Below are 24,935 nucleotides of genomic sequence, written 5' to 3'. Positions count from 1 at the left end.
TTCTGCATAGCGAGGGAACAATCAGCAAAACTAAAAGGCAGCCAACAGAATGGGAGAAGATATCTGCAAATGACATATCAGATAAAGTGTTAGTATCCAAAATCTGTAAAGAACTTATCAAACTCAACACCCAAAAAACAAGTAAACCAGTGAAGAAGTGGGCAAAAGACATGAATAGACACTTTTCCAAAGAAGACATCCAGATGGCCAAGCGACACATAAAAAAATGCTCGGCATCACTCATCATCAGGGAAATACAAATCAAAACCACAATGAGATACCACCTCACACCTTTCAGAATTGCTAAAACTAACAACTCAGGCAACAACAGATGTTAGCAAGGATGTAGAGATTGAGGAACCCTCTTGTACTGCTGGTGGGAATGCCAACTGGGGCAGCCACTCTGGAAAACAGTTACGGAGGTTCCTCAAAAAATTAAAAATGGAACTACCCTACCATCCAGCAATTACACCAGTAGATATTTGTCCAAAGGATACAGGAGTGCTGATTTGGAGGGGCACATGCACCCCAATGTTTATAGTAGCACTCTTGACAATAGCCAAAGTATGGAAAGAGCCCAAATGTCCATCAACTGACAAATGGATTAAGAAGATGTGGTATATGTCTACAATGGAATATTACTCAGCAATGAAAAGAATGAAATCTTGCCATTTGCAACAATGTGGGTGGAACTAGAGTGTATTATGCTAAGCAAAATAAGTCAATCAGAGAAAGACAAATATGTGATTTCACTCATATGTGGAATTTAAGAAACAAAACAGATGAAAATAGGGGAAGGGAAGCAAAAATAATATAAAAACAGAGAGGGAGACAAACCATAAAAGACTGTTAAATACAGAGAACAAACTGAAGGTTGCTGGAGTGGAGGTGGGTGGGGGGAAGGGCTGAAAGAGTGAGAGCATTAGGGAGAACACTTGTTGGGATGAGCACTGGGTGTTCTATGTACGTGATGAATCACTTAATTCTATTCCTGAAATTATTATTACACTGTATGTTAACTAACTTGGACTTCAATAAAAAAACAAAAAACAACGTACAAACCATAAAGTAATAAGGGTAATAAACAAGTATAATTTCAAAAAATAAATAAATTAATGTAGTTCTACCAATGGTTCTATGAAAAAAAAAAAGATTGAATGTCATTCATTTCATTTGTTGAAGACACAATCTTAGATGTTAATTATGATGTGCCTACATTTGTATTTCAATGGTTTCTTGTATATATATTTCATTTAAATGAATAATGGTTTTATGGAATTTAGTTTGATTAAAAAAAGAATAATGTGCTGCTGTTCCTGGTGCTGCTACCCACAAGGGACACCAAGTTCCAGATGCCTGAGGGAGCCTTTCCTCATGCCCCATGCTCTGGGACCACTGTAATGTCACACACAGGATCACCTCCAGTGTACAGATAGCCATGATGGTTTGCAGAGCAGAATTTTCTTGCCCAGAGTAGCACCTTTTTTCTCTAGGCCATCTATGAACACTGCATGAGTAGTTCACTGCTATAAACTGATAAACTCCAAAATTTCAGCAGCTGAAAACAGTTTACTACTCACTCATGTAACATTCCAATGAAGGTTTGCTTGGTGGGGTAACTTTCTCCATGCAGTGACCTGGGGGCCCGGGCTCCTTCCAGCTTGTGGCTCTGCTGTCCCCTGAGCCTTGGAGACCTTGGATTCCAACCAGGGGAAGGTCAAAGAGACGGAAGAAGGCATACATCATCTGAAAAGCTCAACTCAGGGGACACCCATATCACCTCTACTCCCACTCCATGGAGAAACGCAGCCACCCCAGGATGCAAGTGAAGAGTCTCTCCTGCAAAGACAACTAAAGACCCCCCATAGCGGCTGCTGCAGCCAGAACTGAATTACAGAATTGTATTGAAAGAAACCTCGAGGCTCGTCAAGGGCCAAGGCCTCCGAGTTGCTGTGGTGGAATCCTATTAGAGCGCAGCCTCCTTTCCTTTGGGTCCACTCCTCACCATGCAGTTTTGGGATGGATGCTGACCTGTCAAAGACCCCGTCCTCCTGGGATCCCCACACTTGGGTCGTGCTGGTCATGTGAACCAACCCAGACCAATCTGAGATCTCCCTGGGATTTTTAAGGTAGGCAGAAGTTGCTACAATCGAAGGCCTATGAGTTGGAGGCCGTCAGCACTGTGCTAGGTGCTGGGGGGTAGGGGACAATAAACACAAGACACACAGGGCTTGTCTGGAGCTGCTTTCCATCCAGCACAAGGGACAGGGTGGGGAGGGTGAGCGCTGAGAGCTCTTTCCTCTTCACCTTTGCAGCCTGTTCATCATCCATAGCATCCTGATGGAGTTGATGTGTGTGTCCTCCCCACTGTAAGACTCAGAGGCCGGGTGGCCTTTTCCCCAGGTACTGGCAATGCCCATCTGGCCTCCAGACCTCCAGAACAGGTCTGCTACGGCCTGTGTGCAACCTGGAGCCAGGGAGCCCCCAGAAAACAAGCTGACACATCCCAGTTCTGCTGAGACAGTCCACAGCTCCCACCTGGATCATGGTCAGGAGAGGGGCCCCTTATGGTCAGAGGTGTTTCTCATGTCACGGTAACCTCAGTGTGAGCGATGGCCATCAGTCATCCCTGAATGACCCCAGCATGAAGACACCGTGTGGTCCACATTTGCTGGTCCTTTCTCCCAGGGTGCCTGATTCTCCCTTGGTGAAGTCACCCTCCTCTGTGCTCAGCCCTGTGGTTTGGAAGTATTAGTAACATTCCCCAGGCCCATATTGCTTCTGAGATGTGTTTACACCCCAGGCTAAGCCAATGGACGCAAGAGCTTCCGGGAGAGGGAAAAACATTCTCTCTGTTAGGTGAAAGCTGTCAGAGGACACATGCGCTCCGGTGCCGTGGCAGCCATTTTGGTACCATAAGGGCGAGTGTGGAACTGCTGGGCCACCCAGTGGAGGCTGAGGGTGAGACCGAAACCCCAAAGGATGTGGACAGGCCCCTGGTGGGGTGTTTTGACCCAGGCTTTCCCAAAGCCAGTATTCTGTTATACAAGCCAACAAACATTCTGTTCTCTGCCTAAGCCAGTTTGAGTTGCTTTGCTGCTGCTTACAACGAAGAGTCCTGAATGGTACATCCTGGGTACTTGAGGCGAGTGGGGAGCAAAGTCAGGGAGGGGAAAGGTTGCAGACCGGAAAGCAAACCAAACCAATCTGTGAAAACAATCAAATATCCCCCCCACCAGGCAGCCAGGGCACAGCCCCCCAACCAGTGGCAAACACCCTCCTGTTCCAGGCAGCAGGAACAATGTCCACGTTGATTAGACGCTAAGTCTTTCACCATAACATCTCACTTACTCCCTACCGCAAGCCCATGAGGTGGGTACCATTATCACCTCAGTTTTACAGATGAGGAAACTGAGGCCCAGAGAGGGTAAGTAAGTTTCCCAACGTCACGGGCTAGTAAAAGAAACTCTGGTTTGAAGGTCGGGTCTGCCCCAGGGTGAGGGCCTGCCCCCTTGGGGTGTGGTCGGGGTGGAGGGTGGCTCAGCTGGGAGCCCTGGCCCTTGGACTTTCTTCAGGAAGAGGCTGGTTCTCAGTGGCCAGTGACCCAGGGGCCACCTCTCCGTGGGCAAAGTGGGTGGGGCTTACACAGAGTTAGGCAAATTCAAGTTAAGGGCACAACCCTTTATACCACCCGGTCTGCCCAAGACTCTGACACCAACTGCAGGTTCAGGGAGTTTCCCCAACCAGCCTCAGGTCTGATTTGCTAGAAGACTCACTGAAATCAGGAAGGGTGTCCTGTCACACTCACAATTCTTACAGGCGAAGCATCAAGGTGGAACCCGCCAAAGTGGGGAGATGCATACTGTGGAACCTGGGAGGCATCTAAACACGGAGCTTCGGTCTTCTTCTCCCCATGGGGTCCTGGACAGTGTTACCCCTCTGGTCACAACATGTGGCAGCAAGCACCAAGTATTGCCATTGGGGAAGCCCATCAGGCCTCAGTGTCCACCCAGAGCCCTTCTGGAGGCTTCACTACATAGGCACACCCCATGGGTTGACTGGCCCGTGTGCTTGAACTCTAGCACCATCTCCCTTCCCCCACCCTCTAATCACACGGCTGCTTTTTCTGGCCCAGCCAGCCCCTACCTGGGCATCCCATTAGCATGTGGTCCTGGGGGGCTCAGGAATAACAGACACTCCCGTCACTTTGTCCTTTCATCAAGACAAAGTCCAGACCTCTTTTTGGAGCCCAAATTCTTTGCTCTGCAGGCTTACTCTGGTGCCCATCCTTGCGGGGCCTCCTGCCTCAGCCGGAACCCGCTTGCTGGTTCTCTCTCTCGGGGCATATCTAGGAGCCGGGAGGGGGCCTCTCCAGCCAAAGTGCAGGAATGAAGTCCAAGGTGAATCATAGGCAGCAAGGGGAGGTAGGAGGCCAAGCAGGACAGAGCCATGGGCTGCCGCCTCTGGAGAGCAAACCACATTTGGGGGCTTGGCTCCTCTGACGGCTTTCTGAAGGGTGTGGGGTGGGGGATACGGGAACCCAGGACCCAGGATAATGTGCCTGTCCTCAGGGCTCCAACACCAAAGGACTCTGGGGTCCACACAGGCTTTTCTGCGAGTTCCTGTTCCACTTCTTCCCCCTCCCATATCTACACCCTTTGTCATGGGATGTTAGCTTGGCCACGTGCCTATTTTGGGTCCATGGGACACAAGCAGAGTCTCGAATGTGCTTGTCCAGTTGAGCTTGTCCCCCTGAGCTCCTGCCACCGTCACGAGAAGCACATGCCCGGGAGTGGCTGGTCCCAGCGAATGAGACGCAAACGGAACCTGTGGGCTGAAGCCACACCTGGCCATGTGCAACCCGTGGGGCCCAGATCAGCCCAGATGCCCCAGCCCACCGGCAGGTGTGCATGTGAGGAAGCGTGGTTGCTGTTCGAGTGACTGCACTGGGGAAGGTTTGCTCGTGGCGTTGCCATGGCAAGACTGACCGATGCACAGTGTGAGTGAGGAACGTCAGCCTCCAGGCTTCAAAGGTGGGTGCGTTCATTGTCTGTTGTTGTTATAATCTATTGCTATGAATTTAGTGGCTTAGAACAACATCCGTTGACTATCTCACAGTTCTGTAGGTCAGATGCCTGGGTGGGCTTGACAGAGATCTTGCTGGAAGACTTGACATTGCTTTCTTTGAGTCCTGGGTGCATGGCTTGTTCTAGCTCTTTCTTCGTAGTGGGCACGGGCAAAGAAGGCTAGGATACCACTTGCCTCGGCCACGCGAATTTTTGCATGGTCACTGGACATTGGAGATCCTGGTCATTCCCCAGGGGTGAGCATCTGAACTTCTTTACCAAGTAGATTTTGCAGTGGACTCCACATTGTAAAGCAAAATGAAGCTTTGTCACAGGCTGCGAGGGCTGGAAGTGCCAGGGAGGTCATGTCTCCCCAGGCAGCCCTTTAGCCAGTGACTGCTGGCCACAGGAATCTGAAAGCCCAGCTCCCTCCCCGTGGGCCAGGAGGGCTCTGAGGGTAACGTACACGCGGAACATCTTGGGGGACCAGGCCGCAGCTCACCTTATCAGCTATCTATGCAGCAGCAACGCCGCGTAAGAAACCACCCCAGGCCACAGGTGACGCTGGGTGGGTTGGGCTCTCACACATCTGCCACCGGCCGTGGTTTGGCTGGAAGCCTCTGCCGATCTTGGTGGGCTCTCTCCCATTTTGTGGGTCAGCTGGCTGCCAGCTGGTCCAGGAGGGCCTTGGCGGGGCCACTGGCCTCCGAGCCGCGTGCTCATTCCACACCAGTCACTGGTTGGGTCTGTTCCCACAGTGAAGACAGACGCACAAAGTGGAAGCGGGGACGTCCCACGCGGCGGCTGACATCCAGAGGCCAAGGCAAGAGGTATGCTGCCCAGCTCGGTATCAGAAGGCCTGCGGGGAGATTGGCTCTGCCTTGTGATGGGAAGGCCTGCAGGGTCCCAAAGCCAGGCCGTCCTCTGTGGGACCCTTGCTTAGCCTCCACACCCTCCCGGACTCCCTATTCCCTTCCTGGCTTTCCTGGGCCGTCGACATACCTCCACAAGCCACCTGCATGCAAAGTCCCCGTCTCAGGCGACGGTTTAATGCACTGACTGCTATATTTATATCTAAGTGTTCTTCTGAATCAAGGTGTAATTCACACGTCATAGGTTTAAGAGTTGACTTTCAAGGCTTTAGATAAATAGAAGGGGGCGCCTGGGCGGCTCAGTCGGCTGTGCACCTGGGTCCTGATTTCAGCTCAGGTCATGATTTCACCGTTTGTGAGTTCGAGCACCACGTCTGGCTCTGAGCTGACTGCACAGAGCCTGTTTGGGATTCTCTCTCTCCCTCTCTCTTTCTGCCCCCCACCCCCCATTCTCTCTCTCTCTCTCTCTCTCAAAAAATAAACTTAAGAAAATTTAGATAAATAGCAGAATGAAAAATGAAAATATAGAGGCCTGTACTTAAAAAATAAGCAGTTGGGGGGTGGCCTGGGTGGCTCAGCCAGTTAAGTGTCTGACTCTTGGTTTCAGCTCAGGTCATGATCTCATGGTTCGTGAGTTTGAGCCCTGCATCAGGCTCTGTGCTGACAGCGGGATTGCTTGAGATTCTCTCTCTCTCTCTCAAAATAAATAAATAAACATTAAAAAAAAAAGCAGCTGGATGTACATATGTTAAGGTGAAAACAGGCCTCAATAATTACAGGATTTTCCCCCACCAACATATGCGTCTCAGTCTTTCTCTCTCAGATGTTATGTTTCGTGGGCCTAGAACGCAGTCAGGACTTCCAACCCTAGGACTTCCCTTCATGAATGATTGTAAGACGGAACCGCCATCGTACGCCCTTGAACGCCAGCAGTGGGGGCAGGGAGGGCCGGCGAGGCCCCTGAGTGCCTCCCTTCACACGCTGAATAGTCTTCACAGCTGCTCACATCTAGTCTCGGGAAAGCAGTCTGCCCTGAGAGCCTCATACCCACCTCCATGAACTGGAGGAGTGTGGGTCTCGTGCTGAAGCCAGCATCCCAGGACCAAGGGAAAAGGCCATCGCCCCCGGTCTGGCTTGTTGTTACCATGTGGGCAGATGCTCCCCGCTGCCCAGGCCAGCGGGTCTCACCTTCCACACTGACTCCCGCAAGTGCCCTTTTCCTGGCCGCCTTAGGTGGACAGTGGGTGGTTTTCTTAGTTCACTCTCATCCAGGTTACTCCATTGGGAGGCAAGAGCACAAATGTCACAAAGCAGGTCACAGCATATTTGACCAAGTCAGCTGCCATTTTAATGAAAATATATTTTTTTTCCTTGCAGGCAGGAAGAGATGCGGAGGGACCACAAAGTTCTGGGCAGAAGAGCCACTTTTGTCTTCCTTTTCTATTGACGTGTGTGTGTGTGTGTGTGTGTGTGTGTGTATGTGTGTGTGTTTGAAACCTTTCCATAATGCAAGGCCTCTAAAGTTGAATCCTATCTGTATTAATCCAACGATTATTTGCTGATCTCACATGCTGTGTCCAGCTCCATGGCAAGAATTCATCAGCCAGGTGAAGAGAACAGGTAGGTCCCAACTTCAGGAGTTTCCCACAGGGGAAACCCATGTCCTACCAGACTGATGGGTCAGCAAATAAAACAAGCAGTTCCTGAAACCATTTGGGCTCTGAAAATACCCAGGATTAAGTTCTGACTTCTGGGTTGGGCGGCCGTTTCTGTGATGGGTCCCTCCGTGGACTCGTGCGAACTTGGCAATGATAAAGCCCCACCTTGTCTCACACTTAAAATCTTGGCTGGTTACTAGGGGCCCTAAGGCACGTTGCTTGTTATGGACAAAGCAATAAATATTGGTGTTTGTGACTTTGTTTGTGGGTGCAGTGGTCAGTGACAGAGCATACACACGTGGACAATGTCAGATCAGGTGGACACTGACATGTGTTAGATCTGTTAGAGCTACCGGAGCCTTCCGGATTCAAATGTCACAGAGCTGTGCCTTCTCACGGGCTAAGCCTCAAGCATCATGGACCTGGGCCTTGCTCACTGCCAAGCACAGCCTGACTCAGCCTAAATTAATATTTGTGGGGGAAAGGAGGGCAGTGAAGGGGGCGGTAATCAGGTAAGGGAGGCGCAGAAAAACTCAGTGATTCGTTCTAGTAAGTTAAGGGTAATTCTATAATGTTATTTGTATATGAAGACGAGGTCATGGTCTCCTGTCAACAGCCAGACTCTTCCGCATAAAAGTGATGGGTTTCCTCAAACTGTCCCATCTGATTGTGTCATTTCCTTCATGACCTATGTGACCATTGCTATTCCTCTCCTGGGCCTCTGAGATCAGGAACAATTACCTACATGGCTAAATGTTCTCCACTCATTTCTCGTTCCTATTAAAAAAAAATCCTTCAGGACCTACAAAGAGTAAGGTGGAGGCTCCATTCTCCAGGAACATTTGCAGGAAGGAGGCACAGGATGGCACCTTTGGAGGGCGGGGTCGGGGGGTAGGTAAGATTGCAGGGGAAGGGTTGGAGAAGGGTCACCGCCCCATTATTACAGGGACCCTATACATCCCTTGGCCTCCTTCTTGTCACTCCACAGGCCATCCGGCCAAACTTAGCAAAGCCCATTTCAGGGCCCCATTGTGCAAAGTGACTTTAGGACATCGAACGTCCCCATTGTTTGCCTCTGAAGCCACACGTGGCCAAACCAGGTGATGACCTGGGCTCCGGAGCCCAGCACTAGGGTTAGAGTCCCAGCTTCCTGGCTGTGTGATGGGGACATGTCTTGTAACTTTCCCGAGCTCGAGCCTGTCTTGGGTGCCAAGCACATAACATTTCAATACACGTGAGCTGCTATTAAAAACATGGGTAATTTTATATCTTAAAATATTGCATATTGCTTAAATGGTTTCATGCTGGCTCACATTAAAAATGATTCCCAAGTGAAGATGACAAAGGGGAAATATTCGTTATTTAGTTCTTTTCTTACATTAAGCTATCATAATAAAGTACATTTCTGGGTTGCATTCTCTGGAGTGCTTTTTACTAAATAAATGGCCAAAAATAACTTTTCCCTTCCAGTAAGATTTCATGATTCAGCACATTCAACTTTCACTACAAAAAAGATTGAAGTAAAGAGTGCAAAACAAATCTAGGAGCAAGAAACAGGCGAGGAGAAGCCGACGTGGTTGACGGCGAGGGTCAAATTCTGACAGACTGGTGTTTCTGTTTTTGCAGATAAACCTCGGCTACAGGAAGTTGTATTTATTCAGGTGTCTACACTGCACTTGAGTCTGAGAAAGCAGGTAGAGAAGAATTAGCAGGGGATAGTACTAGGTTCGCAGCAAAGGGGTATATTAGAAAAAGGAGCAGTCACTGGGTTGGGAACATGGCCTGCAACCAGCCACCTTGGTTAGAAGTCCCCTTCTTCCAACCCAAGAGCCGGCCAGCGGTCAGGGATGAGGACACGCCCGCCCGACCCCTTTTCTTGCCGTCAGCGGCGGCTCCAGATGTTAATGGCAAAGGTCCCACATCAGGTCACTTCCTGGGTGACACCAAAGGCAGGGAGTGGGGCGATCAAGGCTGCTTGGCCTCCTTCTCTCCCCGGGGAAGCGGGAGCACGTCAGCTGACGTTGCCTGGAACGCAGGGCTCAGATTGGAGGGCCAGGCGTTCTCTCTCACGGTGGCTTTACCGGGACAGTCCTGGCCCTTCTCTCTGTGTGTGTGGGAGAGCTCTTGCCTGCCCCCGTTTTATTGTACGTGCTTCCCACCAGATTATTAGCATCCAGACTCCACGGAAACTGTCCCCTCACTCAGCATTACCAAAAAGGCCCGGGGGGACCCGCGCCACCCTCTGCTTGGGAAAGTGCACGAGTCTACACCGACGGCTTCGGGCCAGCCCAGGGCCTGCGACACGCTTCGGACAGGTGTCTAAGTCGGGGCGCCTCTTCCCCGAGCTTGGCGCGCTCTCTTCGGTCAGGGGTCGCCAAAGCCTTTGGGCCCTGGAGGAAGGAGCGGGGCTCCGGCGCTTGCGGAAGGCTTCCCCGTGGGGGCCCCGCGCCCGGCCCCGGGGAGGCTCCGGAGGTCCCTCCGCAAGGGCGGCGGGCGGGGGCCACGGCGGCGGGGGCGGGCCGCGGGGCCGCCTGCGGGCACCTCCTCGCGCCACCGCCCGGCCCCCGCCCGCCGCGCCGCCGCCTCCCGCGGTGGAAGGCAGCGCGGCGCGTGCGCACTGGCGCGCTCGCGGCCCGGCCCGTGGGCTCTCCCGGGAGGGTGGGAGGTGGGAACGTGGGAAGGCGCCGGGCCGCACACCCTCCCGGCCGGCCGCTGGCGCCGCCGCCACCTCGCGGCCAGGGCGCCCCGCGACGCCCGTCGAATGAGCGGCGCAGGTAGGCGCGCGGGGTCCGCTCGCGGCCCCGTCGGGGGCTCCCCGCCCCGGCCTGCGGCCCCCCGGAGGCCGCCGGCCACGAAAGTTGAACTTGGCGCGCCGCGGGCCGGGCGCTGGGCGCAGGGGGGCCGGGCTGCGCCGGGCGCGCCACCCGCCGCGGGGGTGCGTTCCCCTGGCCTGCGGGGGCGCGGGCGGGGCTGCGGCGGGGGCGCGCGGCGGGGTTGGGGACGCGGGAGCCCGGGACCTCGGGCGGCGCTGCGGGCCTGGCCTCGCAGTGAACTTTTGCGCCGCGCCCTGGCAGCGTTCTGGCGGCGGGCGAGCGCTGCCTGGGCGGCCGCTCGGGCTCCGGGGGGCCGGGGGTGGGGGTGGGGGTGAGGGTCCGCCTGCGCCCCTCCTGGCCGGACCGCGGGGAGGTGAGCTCGGGCCGAGGGCCCTGGGCGCGGGGGAGGCGCGCACGGGCGCGGGCGGAGACTGGGGGTGCCGGGGATTTAGTGGAACGACCCGGGGTAAGTGAGACCCTTGGAGGGAGGGAGGGAAAGGTCGAAACGCCGAGGTGCCTGGAAGAGAACGCAGGAAGCAATTAAAACTCCTCCTTTCGGATTAACAACCAAAAATTGATCGATGTGTCAGGAATACCGCTGATTTATGAAAGGTGCTTACTTCTCTGGTATGGAGAATTTTATGTTCTCCAGGTGAAACCGAGTTCACCCAGCTCCAGCGTAGATTGATGTTTTAATAAAAATAAATAAAGGGGGGGAAGCTCGCCTGGTCTTTGGGGACATCAAGTCTCAAGTCGCAGAGTTAGACTAACAAATCAAATCGCATTATCTCTGCATTTCGTATCTCTGAATCGTGCCCAAACATCCGAGGCAGGAGGGCGCCTTCCTTTCGAAAGTTTTGCCGCGGCGCTTAAAAGTTCGCCTAACTAGCAGCCCGTGTTTCCTAAGCAGATCGGCACGGGGAGCGTCGCGTAATTGCGGTAAGTGGCAGGCCTGGCGGAGCCGGCGCGGGGCAAGCGCGGGCGGCGGGAGGAGGAGCGGGCTCCGGGAGGCGAGCCGGAGCCGCGGCGGCGCCCGTAGATGGCGCCCTGGCCCCACGCTAGGCTCGGGAGCCGCGCGGCGCCGGGCGCGCGCGGGCGGGGGCGCGGGCGGGGGCGCGGGGCGCCGCACTTGCAGTTGACTTGGACCGGGGCGGCGCGGCCCGGCGGGAAGAAAGAAATAATAATAATAAATCAAGCTTTTTGTTGGCATTTTAAATTTACGGCCTGGGCAGCATTTGGGGGCGGACGGGGGTCCGTGGGTCCCGGACGTTCGTGCGAGCGGAGGGGCTCCCCTCGAGAGACCCCAACCTGGCTGCGGCAGGCCTGGTGGCCACCGCGCAGCCCCCGTCCTCGCTCTCCGGCCGCGCGGCCCAGGCGGGGCACTGGCGCGCAGACACGCGTGGGTGCGGGCGAGGGTCGGCGGTGCGGCGGCGAGGATGCCAAGTTCAAAGCTGCCCATAGATCACCCCCGGGGGCGGCCAGGGCGGCCCAGAGGCTGCCCCCGCCCCGCGCGGGGTGCACCGCCCGAGCCCGCGCCAGCCCTGCCGCCTCGGCTGCCGGCGCGCTCCGCTTTGCAATGTAAATTTCAGCGGGACAAATTGCTTATTAATAGTCTAGAAGAGAAGCGGGTTTCTTTCTTTCTTCTTTTCTTTATCTGTTTTTATTTCTGCATGGCCCCTAGCTATGCCCTGGGCAGCCTCGCCGCCCAGCAGTTTTCTCTTCATTTCAATATCCTAAAGAAAATGCAAATTTCCACAGTGTGGCCTTTTTACAAAGTTAAATTAGCAACAGCTTTAAGTGACTCCATTAGTATGGAAAACATACACATGTTTAATGTGGGAATAGCTTCCTTTTCACAGGGCTCATTCTGGGCTGTAAATTTAGCAGACCCTCGGACTGGTAAAGAATCACAGCGCGGCCAAATGTGTCACCAAAGGCGCGCCCCCTGCACGGCCTGCGCCCGGCTCACCGGGAGGGGCCATCCCTCTGCCGCGCGCCGCCGGGTACCATGCGCCAGCTCGGATCCCTTAGAAGTCGCGCGGACGTGGGCTAAAGGGTTTGTGCAGGCGCGAAGGGAAGGAGGACTTGACACATTTCTGTCCAAGGGCAGTGTGCTCTCCCTTCCTCTTCCCAGCCTCTTCGTCGCAGTCCCTACAGCCGAGGTAATTCCCCGGGCGGGCTGACCAGGCCCGGCAGCTGTCCCCCACCAACCAACACATTTTTGCGCACAGGAACGGATGCGTCCACAGCCGGTTAAGGTGCGGCCGAGGGGTGGGCGAGTGTCACCGCTGAGGAGGACGTCAGTCCCCGTGCCGGGCCGTCCACCCCACCCCCACTCCTTGGCTCTCTAGCCCCCCAACTCCTTTGCCCGTTTTGGCAAACCCGTTTCAAACCAGAATTTCACTGGCAAACTTTTTGCGCTCCATTAGCTTTCAGATGAGGGCATTCAGTTCTGTCCTGGGGTCTGGTTACCCCTTCCTTTACGTTTAAGCCCTGGCGGGGCCCTCCACCCCCTCCCAGGAAAGAGTTAAGATTTATGGTGTGCTGGAGAGGTCTTGTTAGCATGTAATCTGCATTTTTTAACTACTGCGTAATAAAAAGTGCGAAGTTTTGAGACACCTTTCTTGATTATACCTTTGGCGATACTTTAGGTTTTACATTTAATTTGCATTTTGTTCTTAGTGAATATTGAAGTCTTGAGTGGAGGATTGAATTTTATTAGGACATCTGGACTGACAATATCAAATCAGACACCAGTGTCCCAAAGCATGCTAAAATTTCAGAGTTAATTAGAACGCAGTGTGTTTAATTAAAGCCAATTATAATATTTGAAATTATCTGATCGATCCGTGTTTCTACAGTTTGGGTCTGTTTAGGTGTTGATTGGCGCACTCTGTGCGCCGTTCGATCTAGAAACTACTCAGGGGAAAGTTTGCTTTGTAAACTGGCGGGGTCGGGTGGGTGCGGAATCCGCGTCTGGGGCGCTGGCTCTGGCGCATCCTGCCCGACTGCCTTAGGGCGCTGCTGAAAGCAGCTCCGGAAACAACAGCTCGTTGTTAAACCGCTGCGCCTTTTCGGGTCCCAGGGACCGCGCCACACGCCAACTGTCTTTCCCAGCTCAGGTGCTTCTCCCAAGCTTTTCGCGGAGAGGCAACCTTTAAGGTTGCTAGGTGCGTTGGGAGAAGCCCAGCTCGCAGAATGCGAGTGTTTGATTTGGGATTCTCGCTCTGGCTGAAGAGCCCCCAGGGCAGATTCCGAATGGTGGGGCCAGCCAAAGTGACAGAAGGAACCAGAGAAAAGTTAGGACAAGGAGACGATAATTAACTGTTTCCTTTCTAATTTCGCATGCTGCGGGAATCGAGTTGCGCCCTGGCGTTTTATGCCCACCTTGGAGAGCCCTGGGATTTCCAGGGAGAGGGTCGAGCGAATTCCGCGGCGCGTCCGCTGTCTCCCGCGGGACTGGGCACTTGGGGCGCACGTTTCTCGCCAGCGACGGCGTGGGCGCGGCGCTCACTGCCCTGGCCTTGTTGCCGGCGCCGGGCTTGGCCTGGATTTTGCAGACACACGTGGGCGGCAGTTAGGACCAGGCTTTGGGTGGACATTTCTGTGCGCTCTTGGGGTCACGGGGTCAGTGAGGCCTAGGTGCGCTGGACGCGCAGGAGCTGCAGCGCAGCTGTTAGGCTGGGCAGGGAGCCTCGGCAGCCACCTGCCCTGGGGTAGGTGGAAGCCTCGGTGGCGTGGCTCTCGGCTGTGCAGCGACACTGCTCTCCCCACCCCAGGAGGCGCTGTTTGTCAAACTTGGCCGCTTAGACAAGAGGCGCCTGCATATTCCAGCTTGGAGAATTGAGCTTCTTAGGGTACTCGGGGGGTGGGTCGGGCTTTGCTAACCTTAACCTTTCGGGATGAGGGGTTGGGGGGTGGTGATGATGCAGAGAACTGAGGGCTGAGACCCCGCAGTGTTTACTTTTTACCTGTGGATCGGGTCAGGCCTCCCTGCTGTGTAGCAGAGGGCAGAGGAGCCCGTTGGTGCGCCCCGTGCGTCCTGGGCGAGGTGCCCAGTTACTTGCCTCGGAGGGCAGGCGGGACGCCCGCCTGGCTTGGGTTCAGTTCGCCACCTGACTCCTGAGAGCCCCGTCGCTTCCATCTCTGCCCCGAGGTGGCGAAGGCGCTCTCTCTGGCCTGGAAAACCCACCCGGACCTGGTCCAGCCCCATTTATGCGCAGTTTAATAGGTTCGGGTGACCGGACACCAGAGCCCTTGCCTCCCCGGCCTCCCGCAGCCCATCGGTGAGCTGGACCCAGCGGCACAAAGCCAAACCCTGGACGCACTCAGGGGCCTCGACACACTGACCCGAGGTGGGCAGGGTTTGCCGGTGCCTGGCTGTTCCACCCTACCTCGCAGTTCACGGGACTTTCTAGGTGTGCCTTCCCAGGATTTCCCTATTCTTGGCCCTTCGGGCCCGTGTGTGGCCTCCTTCCTGCCGGGGCCCAAGGTCTGCCAGGCTCTCTAATTTCTGGTTCTTTTCCTGGCCCCCGCCTGTGCGCAGCGCCGGGTCTGAGCCCCGGGCCGGAGTGGGGCCGGCGGCCAGGTAGCCAGCGCAGGCTGAGCGTGACCCCCCAGGCGCGGAGGACGTGGGGGCGGGCCGCGCCTGCAACTCCGCACTGGCGGCGGGAACGCGAACCGCGGGGCCTTTGGCGCATTGGCTTCTCACCCTCTCTCGAGGGCTGAGTGGCAGGCCTCGCAGCCTGGGCCTGAGGCCATGAGCCCTTCGAGGGCGCCACGCCTGGACGCGCCCGCGCGCCCCCGATCCCTCAGGGGCCTCGGTTTCCAGGAACACCCCCTGCCCGGGCTTCTCAACGCCGGAAATGCAGTTTACTGCTCTTTGGAAGGCTGGTAGGGAGGGTCGGCTGGCTCCCCTGACCGGGCCGCGAGCGAGATGGGGCATTCGCAAAGTAGCCTGAACGTTGGGCCGGAGCGGGCGCCGTGGCTGGCCTTACTCCCTGGGACCCCGACTTGGCCCAAGTTTCTGGATGACTCTTGAGTCTGGCACCAGCTCGCCTCTCGCTCTCCTGGCCTTGCACCACGCAGCAGTGGAGGCCCCGGGACTGGGGAGGTACAAGGGGGACGCTCACGCCTGGTGCGCGGGGAACGGCCCCTCGCCCTCCCCGAGTGGGTAATGGGCGCACGCGGAGGGGCTTGGAGGCGCGTGGCGGCCGGGCCACTGGGCACTGCAAGGCCAGCAGGGTGGCCGGGCTGGGCCTGGGTGCGGACGCCGCCAGGTCGTACCGCCCGGCTCGGCCTCTGGTGGTGCCGCGGGTCAGCGGCCAAGCGCCGCCTCTGCCCTGCGCTCTGCACGCCGCTTCCCCAACAGGGCTCCAGGGGCGGCGGGCGCTGTCTCTTTAAGGTCACTGCCTGCTCCGGCACGACGTGGGGAGGACAGCTGGGCACTGGCCATCTGACTGACTCCGGCGTGACATCTGGGAGCCCACTGGTGTGTGGCACGCGAAGCGCTTGATGCCGCTATTTAAATGCAAATGTGAGGGGGCTCATTGAAGCCTCTCCCCGTAAATCCGCACAAAAGGAATACTTCCCACCCTCCGAGGAGGAGGAGGCGGCGGCGGAGAGGCGGCGGCGGCGCAAGGGCCACCCGTGCAAATCGCGTTGAGCGCGGGGCCCTGAGCGGTCGGCGTCGCCGTCTCGGCCCGCGGGGTTCCCAACGAAGGTCAGGCCCCGCCCGGCCCGGCCCCTGGGCGCCCGTCTGGCCCCCGGGAGCTCCCTGTGAGCGGAGGCTGGAGCAGCGGCCCGGCCTGCGCAACTTCCAAAGTGACAGCCTGTCTCTCCGCCCCCCCCCCCCACTCGCCCCGCTCCCTACCCCCGCTTTCCCTGCCTGGGTGCTGGGCGCCCCTAGTTCCCCAGGAAGCGAGAGAGACGGGAGCAGGACTCCAGGGGGAGGAGGCTGGCGCGGGGACCTCTCCCAGCATCTCCCAGGGCGCCCAGGACTTGACCTGCAGTCCCGTCCTCCTCCCCAGCCCTGTGCTTCGGCCCTCGCTCCTCTCGGCTGCTTCTTCCCCTCCATTAACGCAAAACTCTGGGGTGGGGTGAGGTGGGGGCCGAGGGGCTGCCCTGCCAGGCCGCTCCCCAGCAGGCCCGTGTGGAGACCCGGCCGGGTCGGGTGGCCCTTGTGCCCGCAGCTCGGAGCCAGCAGTGGAGTGAGAAAAAAGATAAAGTTGGTGAATGATAAAGACCGTATTTTCCACGCTTTGGGTGCGGGACCAGATGATCTAGAAAATGAGTTGAAATGGATTCAGCCTCCGAGCCTGTTGTGAGAGCAGCTGATTCCCCCATTTCGGGCCAGATGGCTGCTGAACACAGATTTGCATTCATTTTCCCTTAATATCGTCCAAAATACTGGGGCAGCTGCATTTGCTGTCAAAAAGGTTTAAAACCCCTTTTCTTTCTGGGGCAGGATCGTTACCTTATGTGATGGGCTTATAGAACTCCTTTGCCCTCTTTAGTCAACAGTATCAGATTTAGAAGGATTTGTTTTTAAACCTTCTAATTTGGTAATCAGATTTAAATCGCCTTGGCGCGTGTAATCTGAATTAAAGATACTGTAAATGATTTTAAGCATGATACTTTCGTTAGCGCAAGGAAGGGGGCACCTCCAAGGCGGGCTGGGCATTTTAGGAAGCGTGGTACAAAGGAAGCATTGTTTCCTATTTCCAACTTCATCTTTCCCCGAAAAGGCACTTTGCATATTCTGACAATAACACTCGCCTGCCGCTCGCCCTGCGTGAGCCCCCCGAAGCAGCTAAACACGCAGAGACAAAGCAATTTCTCCACCCCACCCTCCACCTATGGCCAACTTTATTTTGCGTTCTGCCTCCACGAAGAAGGTGTTCCTTTCTCCACTCAGTCTGATGTGGGTGGAAAGCTCTGGGCTTATTAGGAATACAGAAATTTTCTTTTAATTTATCGTGAATAGTTTCCATACACTTTGATTTAAGGTTATTAACATTCTATAGACAGTGGCATCTTTAATATGTGGCGATCGCTTCTAAAGACTAATCTCATTACCCTCAAATAGTCATAAAATATGATTTTATTATACTTACGTATTTAATTAGACGGCCGGCACCGTAATGGATTTTGAGATAGGACTGGCGCAACAGCTTTGATAATTCACTTATCTTTGGCAATAGTCATTAACCCCCAACACCAGCAAAATAGATTGCTTTCCAACACATCTTTTTTTTTTTTTCTCACCCCTTCCAAGAAGCGTGGGGGTCCCCAGATAACGTAAATCGGACTTCGATTTTTTCCCGATTAATTAAAATATTAACGTACACACACTGCCAATTCACGGGAAGAGGGAGTGCCACCCCATACCGGGCGGGGAGAGGGGGCCCTGCGACACACTTACACCCTGAGACCTGTTTTGGTTTTGTTTTAATCGAAAGGGCCTGATTTCTCTCGGCTGGGAAGTGCCGGGACAGCTCCTGGTAGCCCCCTGGGTCTCTGCTCCTGGTCCTGCAGACGTCCTTTGGGCGGGTAGTGCGCCTGGGTGCCGAGTCCCCGCGGCAGGAGCTCGGCCGCCGGGCCCACGCGCTGCCCGTGCCCTGTTGCCCTCCCGATTCCTCGAAACCAGGTCGGGAAGCTGCGCGCCGCGCGCTCACCCGGGCCCGGCGGCACTGAGGGCAGGACCCGGGCGCCCGCGGCGTCCGCTCGGCTTTTAGAGAGGCTGGCGCCGGGGAGGTCTGGCTATGGCGCAGGGCGCGCAGCCGGACACCCGGCTCCGGGTCGCCGGAGAGGCCGGGCGCGCTTCCTGTCCGTCCGGAGAGCCCCGAGCCTTCTTTGTCACTCGCCGCGGTTAAGCACAGGCCGGGGGACGGGGTCTCCCGTGGCCGCCGGGAAAGACAGAGCATCTGGCAGAGCCCGCCTCCGACGTGGGTCCTCAGCCCGGCACTCGGCGGCCTCCGCCGGGGCAGGAAACACCGGCGCCCGGCGAGGCCCAGACGGGGGCAGACCGGACCCCCAGCAGCCTGAGGTCTGTTTAGAAACCAGGCTGAGCTGTGCGCCCCGCCTTGGCGAGGGAGCCCTGCCCTCTCCACCCGCCCCCACCTACCTTCCTCTCCCCCCCCCGCCCCCCTCCCCCCCGCCGTCCCCACTCGGAGGCTGGCCCCTGCAGCCCCCTCCCTGCGGCCTGCCCACCTCTACCCACTTGTCCCTTCGGGCCGCCCCAAGGCGCGCTGAGGCCCCGTGGCGTGTACTGCGTGCATTTGGGCAACTTGGGGCGCCTCGGCACTTCACCCCCTCCTCCCTACAGTGCTTGGACCGTGCGGCCGATTTGGGGAGGAGGTATTGGGGGGGGGGCCAAGCAGCGATTGTGCACTGGCTGTTTGTTTCATTTCGAGCTTTATTTGGGCGAGCGGGAACTTCCCGGGCTGCGGGTGGGCGCGAGGAGCCGCGGAGCGCGGCCGGGGGCGGCGGCGGCGGCGCGCGGTGGCGCTCGGTGGCGGCGGGGCTCGCGGGGCTCGCGGGGCTCGGGCCGGCTCGCGGCGCCGTCAGGCAGTCAGTCAGCGAGCGCGGCGGCGGCGGCGGCGGCGGCGGCGGCGAGGGGCGCGGCGAGGGGCGGCCGCTCCCATATATGGCGCAGGCGCCGCCCCCCGACGTCACCCTCTGACAGCGCCGCTCCCGGGGGCTTCGAGTTTTGGCTCCCGGGAAAGGGTCCATTCCTCGGGGAGAGAGGGCTGAGTTTTGTGCGCCTCCGTCCGCTGCGCGCGCCGCTCCAGGCCCCGCCGCGCCCCGCCTGCGCCCGGGACTGCGCCGCGGCACTCACTGCCCCGTTTATTTGTCTTTGGAGCAGGCGGGCCGCGCCAGAAGCGGGCGATCCCGCAGTGTCCTGCAGCCGCGGACGCCGCCTGGCTAGGATGACACCACGTTGAGCGCGCCTGCAAACAACAACAACAACAACCGCCGCCGCGGCCACCGCGTCCTGCTCCTCCGAAGCGCCGCCGCCGCCGCCGGTGTAGCCGCCTCCGCGCCCCCCCGGCCGTCCGGAGCGCCCCGGCCGCTGGTGTATGTGGCGCCTGCCCGGGACGGGCTGAAGCCGGCGGCGGGGCCGGACCGCAGGCGCCGAGCAGGGCGAGCGCGGCCAGGGTAGCCGCCTGCCGCCGAGCCCCGAGCGCCGCTGCTCGCGGAAGCGCTTTCGGCCGGGAGCTGCGGCCGCCGCCAGCAGTTTTCATGTTTGGGATTCAGGAGAATATTCCGCGCGGGGGGACGACCATGAAGGAGGAGCCGCTGGGCAGCGGCATGAACCCGGTGCGCTCGTGGATGCACACGGCGGGGGTGGTGGACGCCAACACGGCCGCGCAGAGGTACGTACCGGCCGCCCCCGCGCGCCCCGGCCCCGGCCCCGGCCGCCGCGCTCCTCACCGGGCCGCTGTCCCTTTCCTCCCGCAGCGGCGTGGGGCTGGCGCGGGCGCACTTCGAGAAGCAGCCGCCCTCCAACCTCCGGAAGTCCAATTTCTTCCACTTCGTGCTGGCGCTCTACGACAGGCAGGGGCAGCCGGTGGAGATCGAAAGGACCGCTTTTGTGGACTTCGTGGAGAAAGAGAAAGTAAGTGCCCGCACTCCATCCCACCTTCCACCTTTCTACAAGTGGGAGGCGGGCGGTGCCCGCGCGCGGTGGCCCCGCGTGCCCCCCTCGGCGGCGGGGACCGCTCGGCGAGGCGCCCCCGCCGCCGCCACGTGCGGCCGCCCGGGCCACCGCCGAGGGGCTGCGCAACTTCTGCGCGCCCCCGGACTCGCTCGGGGCGAGGAGGACGCTGGGCTTCCAGCGGGAAAGTGACATCACCGCGCCGCTCCCAGCTACGAGTCGTGCCATGTGTGAGGCCGCGGGGCCTCGGGGGCGCAGGGGGACCGAGCGCGGTGGCCGCGCCGGACGCCGATCGCACTAAACGCAATTGTTTATCGTTACTTTCAGGAGCCCAACAACGAGAAAACCAACAACGGCATCCACTATAAACTGCAGTTGCTGTACAGCAACGGTAAGTGGCCGCCGCCCGCCCCGCCCGGGCTCGCCCTCCTTCCCCGAGACGCTAACGGACTCAAAGGTTGCGGGATTAAAATGGCACGGATGTAAACACGAAATCTTCTCGTGGCATAGGAGGAAAACAAAACATAAACGATCAATAAGTCGATGGCGCTTCACATGATTAACCGGTGGGGCTCGAAGCAGAAAGTAAAAAGGGGAATCGATATGGGGCTTCAGGAGGACATCACTTTTAAGTGACTTTTTTCAATTTTGCAAATTAATGTTAATTATGGAGATGGGGGCAGCTCCATAAGCGGAACGGAACTGACTTCCTGTGCACGAGTTTTTGAAAAAAAAAAAATCCTCGAGAGACACTAGAAAGAGTTCAAACTCTCACTCAGTTTCCATTTCATGCTTTCTGTTTTCTAAAAATAAATGACCACATGGGCCCACCCGGTGCAGCCACCGGGCCTGCTCGCAGCCTGGCAAATTTGTTGCACCTTCCAGGGCAAACCCTAAGAGTCTTAGAGGTTCCGGACCAGGAAAAGAAACTCAGAGCAGGGGAAGCGATTGGGGTTCCCTTTCGCCTCTTAAAGGGCATGGCTGAGTTTTGCTGCATCACGGCAGGCAGCAGCAGCAGCAGCAGCAGCAGCCCCGTGCCCCAGGTGCCCTTGCTAAAATCCTGATGAGAATTTATCCCTGTTTTTTTTTTTTGCAGGAGTCAGAACGGAGCAGGACCTGTATGTGCGCCTCATAGATTCAATGACCAAACAGGTGAGAAAGTTTAAGCCTCCGCACTACTTTCCACTGTTCAGCTGGGTTGTCCTGGGGTTGAGAGGAGGGCAGATGGGTCTCTGGACTTGTTTTCCACTTGGCTTCCTTGACATGCTAATGAGAATTCCATATTTATTGGAATAAACGATGCGATTGGTAAAGTAGTTACTGTTGTCATCACAATAGGACATATATGCTCTATTAGATGGCTTGTGCGTGGAATCCAAGTCTGTCTTAATTAGCTATGGTAATTAATATTTGACAGAGAAATTTCAGGAGCCTCCCCCTCTTGTATATCTTTAAATGTTTCTCTCTCTCTCTGCTTGGAATCATTTCATTGATTTTTTTTTTTTTCTGTAACAAAGGCAACTAAGTCCTTTTCAAAGCCCATTGAGTTGGGCTTGATTAGTTCATTTTTCCCCCCTTTCCGGTGTGATGGTCTAGTAACGCGAGACGTTGATTTGGATTTAAAAGTGAAATGTGTTGGGGTGAAAAGTCACCTTGTTCTCCGCTAGCCCGTCTTCACCTCTCAGCCTCCTCTCTCCATAATTCAAACTCCCAGCTCCAGGGGTCACCCACACCCGTCCATTGCTCTGGGAGCTGCCTCTGTTCCCCTCTCCCACCCTCTGTCATACCTTGTAAATAACATAATTACAAGCAGTTCCTTATTAAATTATTTAACCTGTCTTGGTCAACTTTTCCGATGATAACTATTGGCTATCAGTAATGTGATTAAGTGCACAAAAGCGCTTCATTGCTTTTTCACGCTGTGCAGTCTGGCTGGTTTTGTGCCGGGTGGTACTGTTGTTTAGTCCTTGTAAAGATCTCCCCCCACCCCCACTTTCCTTAAAATGGTGTTGGGGGAGGGGCAAGTTCCATGCGAAAATTAAATCCACTAGGCACAGATGGATGTAAAATAGACGTCCGAGGTGGGCTTCAGGCTTGGAAATGGAAGTAGAAAGTAGCACCTCCGTTTTTGATGGTAACTTTAGGGGTCGGTGAGCCAAGTAGGACAGGAGTTGGGTGCTTCCTGCAGCCCAGGACGCAAGCTTCCCACTCTCGGCACAGCAGTTAGTTTTTTCGGATTTTATTTCCCCTTTAAAAAGTTGGTCCTGACCTAGGCAACAAGCGCGTTGGATTTTAACGTCTGCAGCGTAAAACACTTCGGTTTTCTCTCAGGGTAAAACCGATCTTACAGGTAAAGTAGTGTCTTTGTCAGAAAGACGGAGGCAGCTGCGTGCCCTTTGGTGATTATTTCACCGGGATTCAGAGAAGCCTCGAAACGGGGCTGCTGGTTGGCAGGGTGCGTCTATTTCCTAAATGTTGTCGGAACCGCAGTGGTCTAATTAAGAGGTGGGTGCAGGCAGCGTGAGTTTCTCTGGTTTGCATAGAGGAGGCGGCTTCGTTTTCAATGTACTCTCATTGTTCATTTAGCCGTGCACCTTTGCAACATAAACAGGGCTGAAAATAAAGGCATTTAATCTCTCACTGACGGGGATGGGGGGGGGGGGAGAAGGAAAGAAATAGCCCAGTAACTGATCAAAGAGTCAATGGCGCTGAACCGACAGTTTATGGATTTCTGTTTGTGCTACAAAATAAAAAATAAATCAAATATAAATACGGGGATCCATCGGAGGACAAGCCGGGCTCTGAGAAGTGCCGGCGCCTGCCGCGGCCAAGCGCCCCGCAGCCCCAGGCGGCCCATGGCTGCCGTGGTTCCCAGCGGATCCGGAGGGAGGCTGGGGCGGAGGGGCTCGCGGGGACCCTTCCCGCTTCCCAGAGGGCAGCCTCGGGCCTTGTCGAGAAAGGGCTTTGTCCGCCTGGAACTGGAGGCAAGTGTGAGAAGTGCCCGAGGAGATTGGAAGTAATTTCCAGACAATTTTCGGTGCCGGGGGGGGCGGGGGGGGGGGACTGGAGAGGGGACCCCCCTCCCCCTTCCGTGGAATTTTTCTGCCGGGAACTTGCGGCCCTCGGCCCCCGCCCCCTGCCCCTCCCCCAGTGACCTTTCCCCCCGTTTTTTCCTTTTTCTGCGAGGCCGGCGGTGGGGCTGGTGCGGGCGGCCCCCGGCTTGGGTTCCCGGCGGCGGAGCCGGGCCGCGCGCGGTCGTGAGCGCAGCTCGGCCTTCGCACCATCTGGCGGAGCCTCTGCTCAAAACCCACCCGAGCGTGTGCGCAGACACTGCCTTTTTACCCGAGAAAAATCATTGTTAGCAGTTTCAAAATAAACACCAGATTGGCCATTAGCACTTTCTTTGCAAATATCATCCGGCGAGGAGCACGTGGCCGCGCGGGCCCGGGCGCCCCGGGGCCCTGAGCACTCCTGGGGGCGCCCGGCGCGGCCACGTGCGGCTGCTGCGCCCCGGGCCCGGCCGCCCACCGCGGGCACCTGGCTCGGGCGGGCAGGCCGGGAGGAGCGGGGCGCGCGACCGCCGCGGCGGTCGCGGCTCCTCGGCGCCGGCTGTTTGCAGCACGCAGACTGGAACTCCGGCGAGACAATGGCCCGAGGACGCGGCCCGGCGCGGCCAGCCGAGGGGGCCCCGGCGCCCCGAGCCCCTTCGCGCCCTGCGCCCGGGCCTCCCTACCCGCCTCCCCCCACCCCTACTAACAGCACCCAGCCCCGGCGCGGCCGCCACCCTCCCGACCCCCGGGCCCCGCGCAGGCCCTGCGGGCGCCCGCGAGAGCAGGCCGGCCGCGGCCTAGCCCTGCGCCCCGGGGCGGGCGGGCGGGGGGGGAGGTGGTGCGGGGAGGGGGCTCTGCCGGGACGGTGGCCCGGCTGGGCCGTGACGCCTCCCCTGGCCCGCAGTGCACCTGCCGCCCGGGAGACCCGCAGCGCCCGGGGCGACTGGGCGCCCAAGCCGCCGGCGCCGCGTAACCCCCGCCTCTGCTTGTCCCCCCCTCCCCCCGCGCAGGCCATCGTGTACGAGGGCCAGGACAAGAACCCGGAGATGTGTCGCGTGCTGCTGACCCACGAGATCATGTGCAGGTGAGCGGCGGGCGCGGGCAGCGGGGGCGCGGGCGGCCTCGGCGCCAGCTGCGTCCACAAAGGACGCTGCCTGCAGGCGCCACCACCCCGCCCAACTTCGGGCCGGGCATCGATTGAAATGCAATCGGCCCGAGTCTGCACCCCGAGCCACCGAGGAGCCCGTTCTCCTCTCTCCCTCCCCGGCGGAGACGACCAGCGCCACCGGCTGCTCAGCAGAGCGGATTAATTCGTGCAGTCAAAAAGGAAAACGGGTCCTGGGTGACGCCTCTGTCCCCGGAGCCGGAGGAGTCAGAGAGCGCTGGGACTCATTTTACTGCCTCCTCCGCAAGCACTGGCGTCCCGAGCTCTGCAACTGTGTTACTGATAAAAAGGAAACTCTTCTGTACTTAAGCCAGCGCTAGCCTATGTGAGAATTGGATTGTGATTCCGTCAGTTAACCTCTTCCCCAGAGTGGCGATGCCTCGTCCATATTGTTGTTAGATTGCGCGCGCGTTCCTTGAGATCTCTGTCAGAAGAGCAGTTTCCCACCTGTTTTTTTCCAAGTACCACCAGAGTCTCACCCCTACATGGCAAATAAAAATGCATCATTGACTTTGCATGTGCGGCATGTGAAATACAGTTGCGAGGCGTAGCAAGGGCCTGGGTCTGCAGGCGACAGTAGCAGGCCGCAGACTCTGAGGGGCATACTCCGCCTGGCTACGGTGCCTGTTGCCTAAATGCCATTTCTGAGCAGA

The 24,935-nt window shown here is 57.4% G+C and overlaps 2 protein-coding genes across 12 annotated transcripts in view; one reads left to right on the top strand and one right to left on the bottom strand.

Moving 5' to 3' along the window:
- Window positions 1-9,860: 9,860 nt before the first annotated feature.
- On the bottom strand, window positions 9,861-19,142 carry LOC125147632 (basic proline-rich protein-like). Its single transcript, XM_047824690.1, has 8 exons — window positions 18,840-19,142; window positions 17,932-18,170; window positions 16,004-16,185; window positions 15,596-15,708; window positions 15,407-15,514; window positions 13,797-13,956; window positions 11,718-11,860; window positions 9,861-10,802 (listed from the first exon to the last, which is right to left on the bottom strand). Exons 1-8 carry the CDS (start codon window positions 19,140-19,142, stop codon window positions 9,861-9,863), a joined length of 2,190 nt encoding a protein of 729 aa, XP_047680646.1.
- Window positions 10,301-24,935, top strand: part of EBF3 (EBF transcription factor 3) — a 127,758-nt gene continuing 113,123 nt past the window's right edge. For 9 of the 11 annotated variants that reach the window (XM_047825006.1, XM_047825004.1, XM_047825003.1 and 6 more), the window contains exons 1-5: window positions 19,135-19,786; window positions 19,872-20,028; window positions 20,395-20,458; window positions 21,164-21,219; window positions 24,128-24,201. In XM_047825006.1, coding sequence (XP_047680962.1) covers window positions 19,653-19,786; window positions 19,872-20,028; window positions 20,395-20,458; window positions 21,164-21,219; window positions 24,128-24,201 — 485 coding nt within the window. In that variant the 5' untranslated portion in view covers window positions 19,135-19,652. Of the gene's footprint in view, window positions 10,371-19,134; window positions 19,787-19,871; window positions 20,033-20,394; window positions 20,459-21,163; window positions 21,220-24,127; window positions 24,202-24,935 lie in introns of those variants that run through there. The other 2 variants (XM_047824998.1, XM_047825008.1) reach the window with 2 other exon arrangements.

The sequence above is a fragment of the Prionailurus viverrinus genome, chromosome D2 (assembly GCF_022837055.1).
Source record: "Prionailurus viverrinus isolate Anna chromosome D2, UM_Priviv_1.0, whole genome shotgun sequence".
Lineage (NCBI taxonomy): Eukaryota > Metazoa > Chordata > Mammalia > Carnivora > Felidae > Prionailurus > Prionailurus viverrinus.
This window is presented reverse-complemented; position numbering and strand designations above follow the sequence as displayed.

Coding starts and splice junctions, on each gene's coding strand:
- LOC125147632 (XM_047824690.1), bottom strand. CDS start 19,142: ATGGACCCTTTCCCGGGAGCCAAAACTCGAAGCCCCCGGGAGCGGCGC. Junction 13,957..15,406: donor CCAAGTCGGGGTCCCAGGGA/GTAAGGCCAGCC, acceptor TGCAAAATCCAG/GCCAAGCCCGGCGCCGGCAA. Junction 11,861..13,796: donor AAATCCCAGGGCTCTCCAAG/GTGGGCATAAAA, acceptor ATCTATGGGCAG/CTTTGAACTTGGCATCCTCG.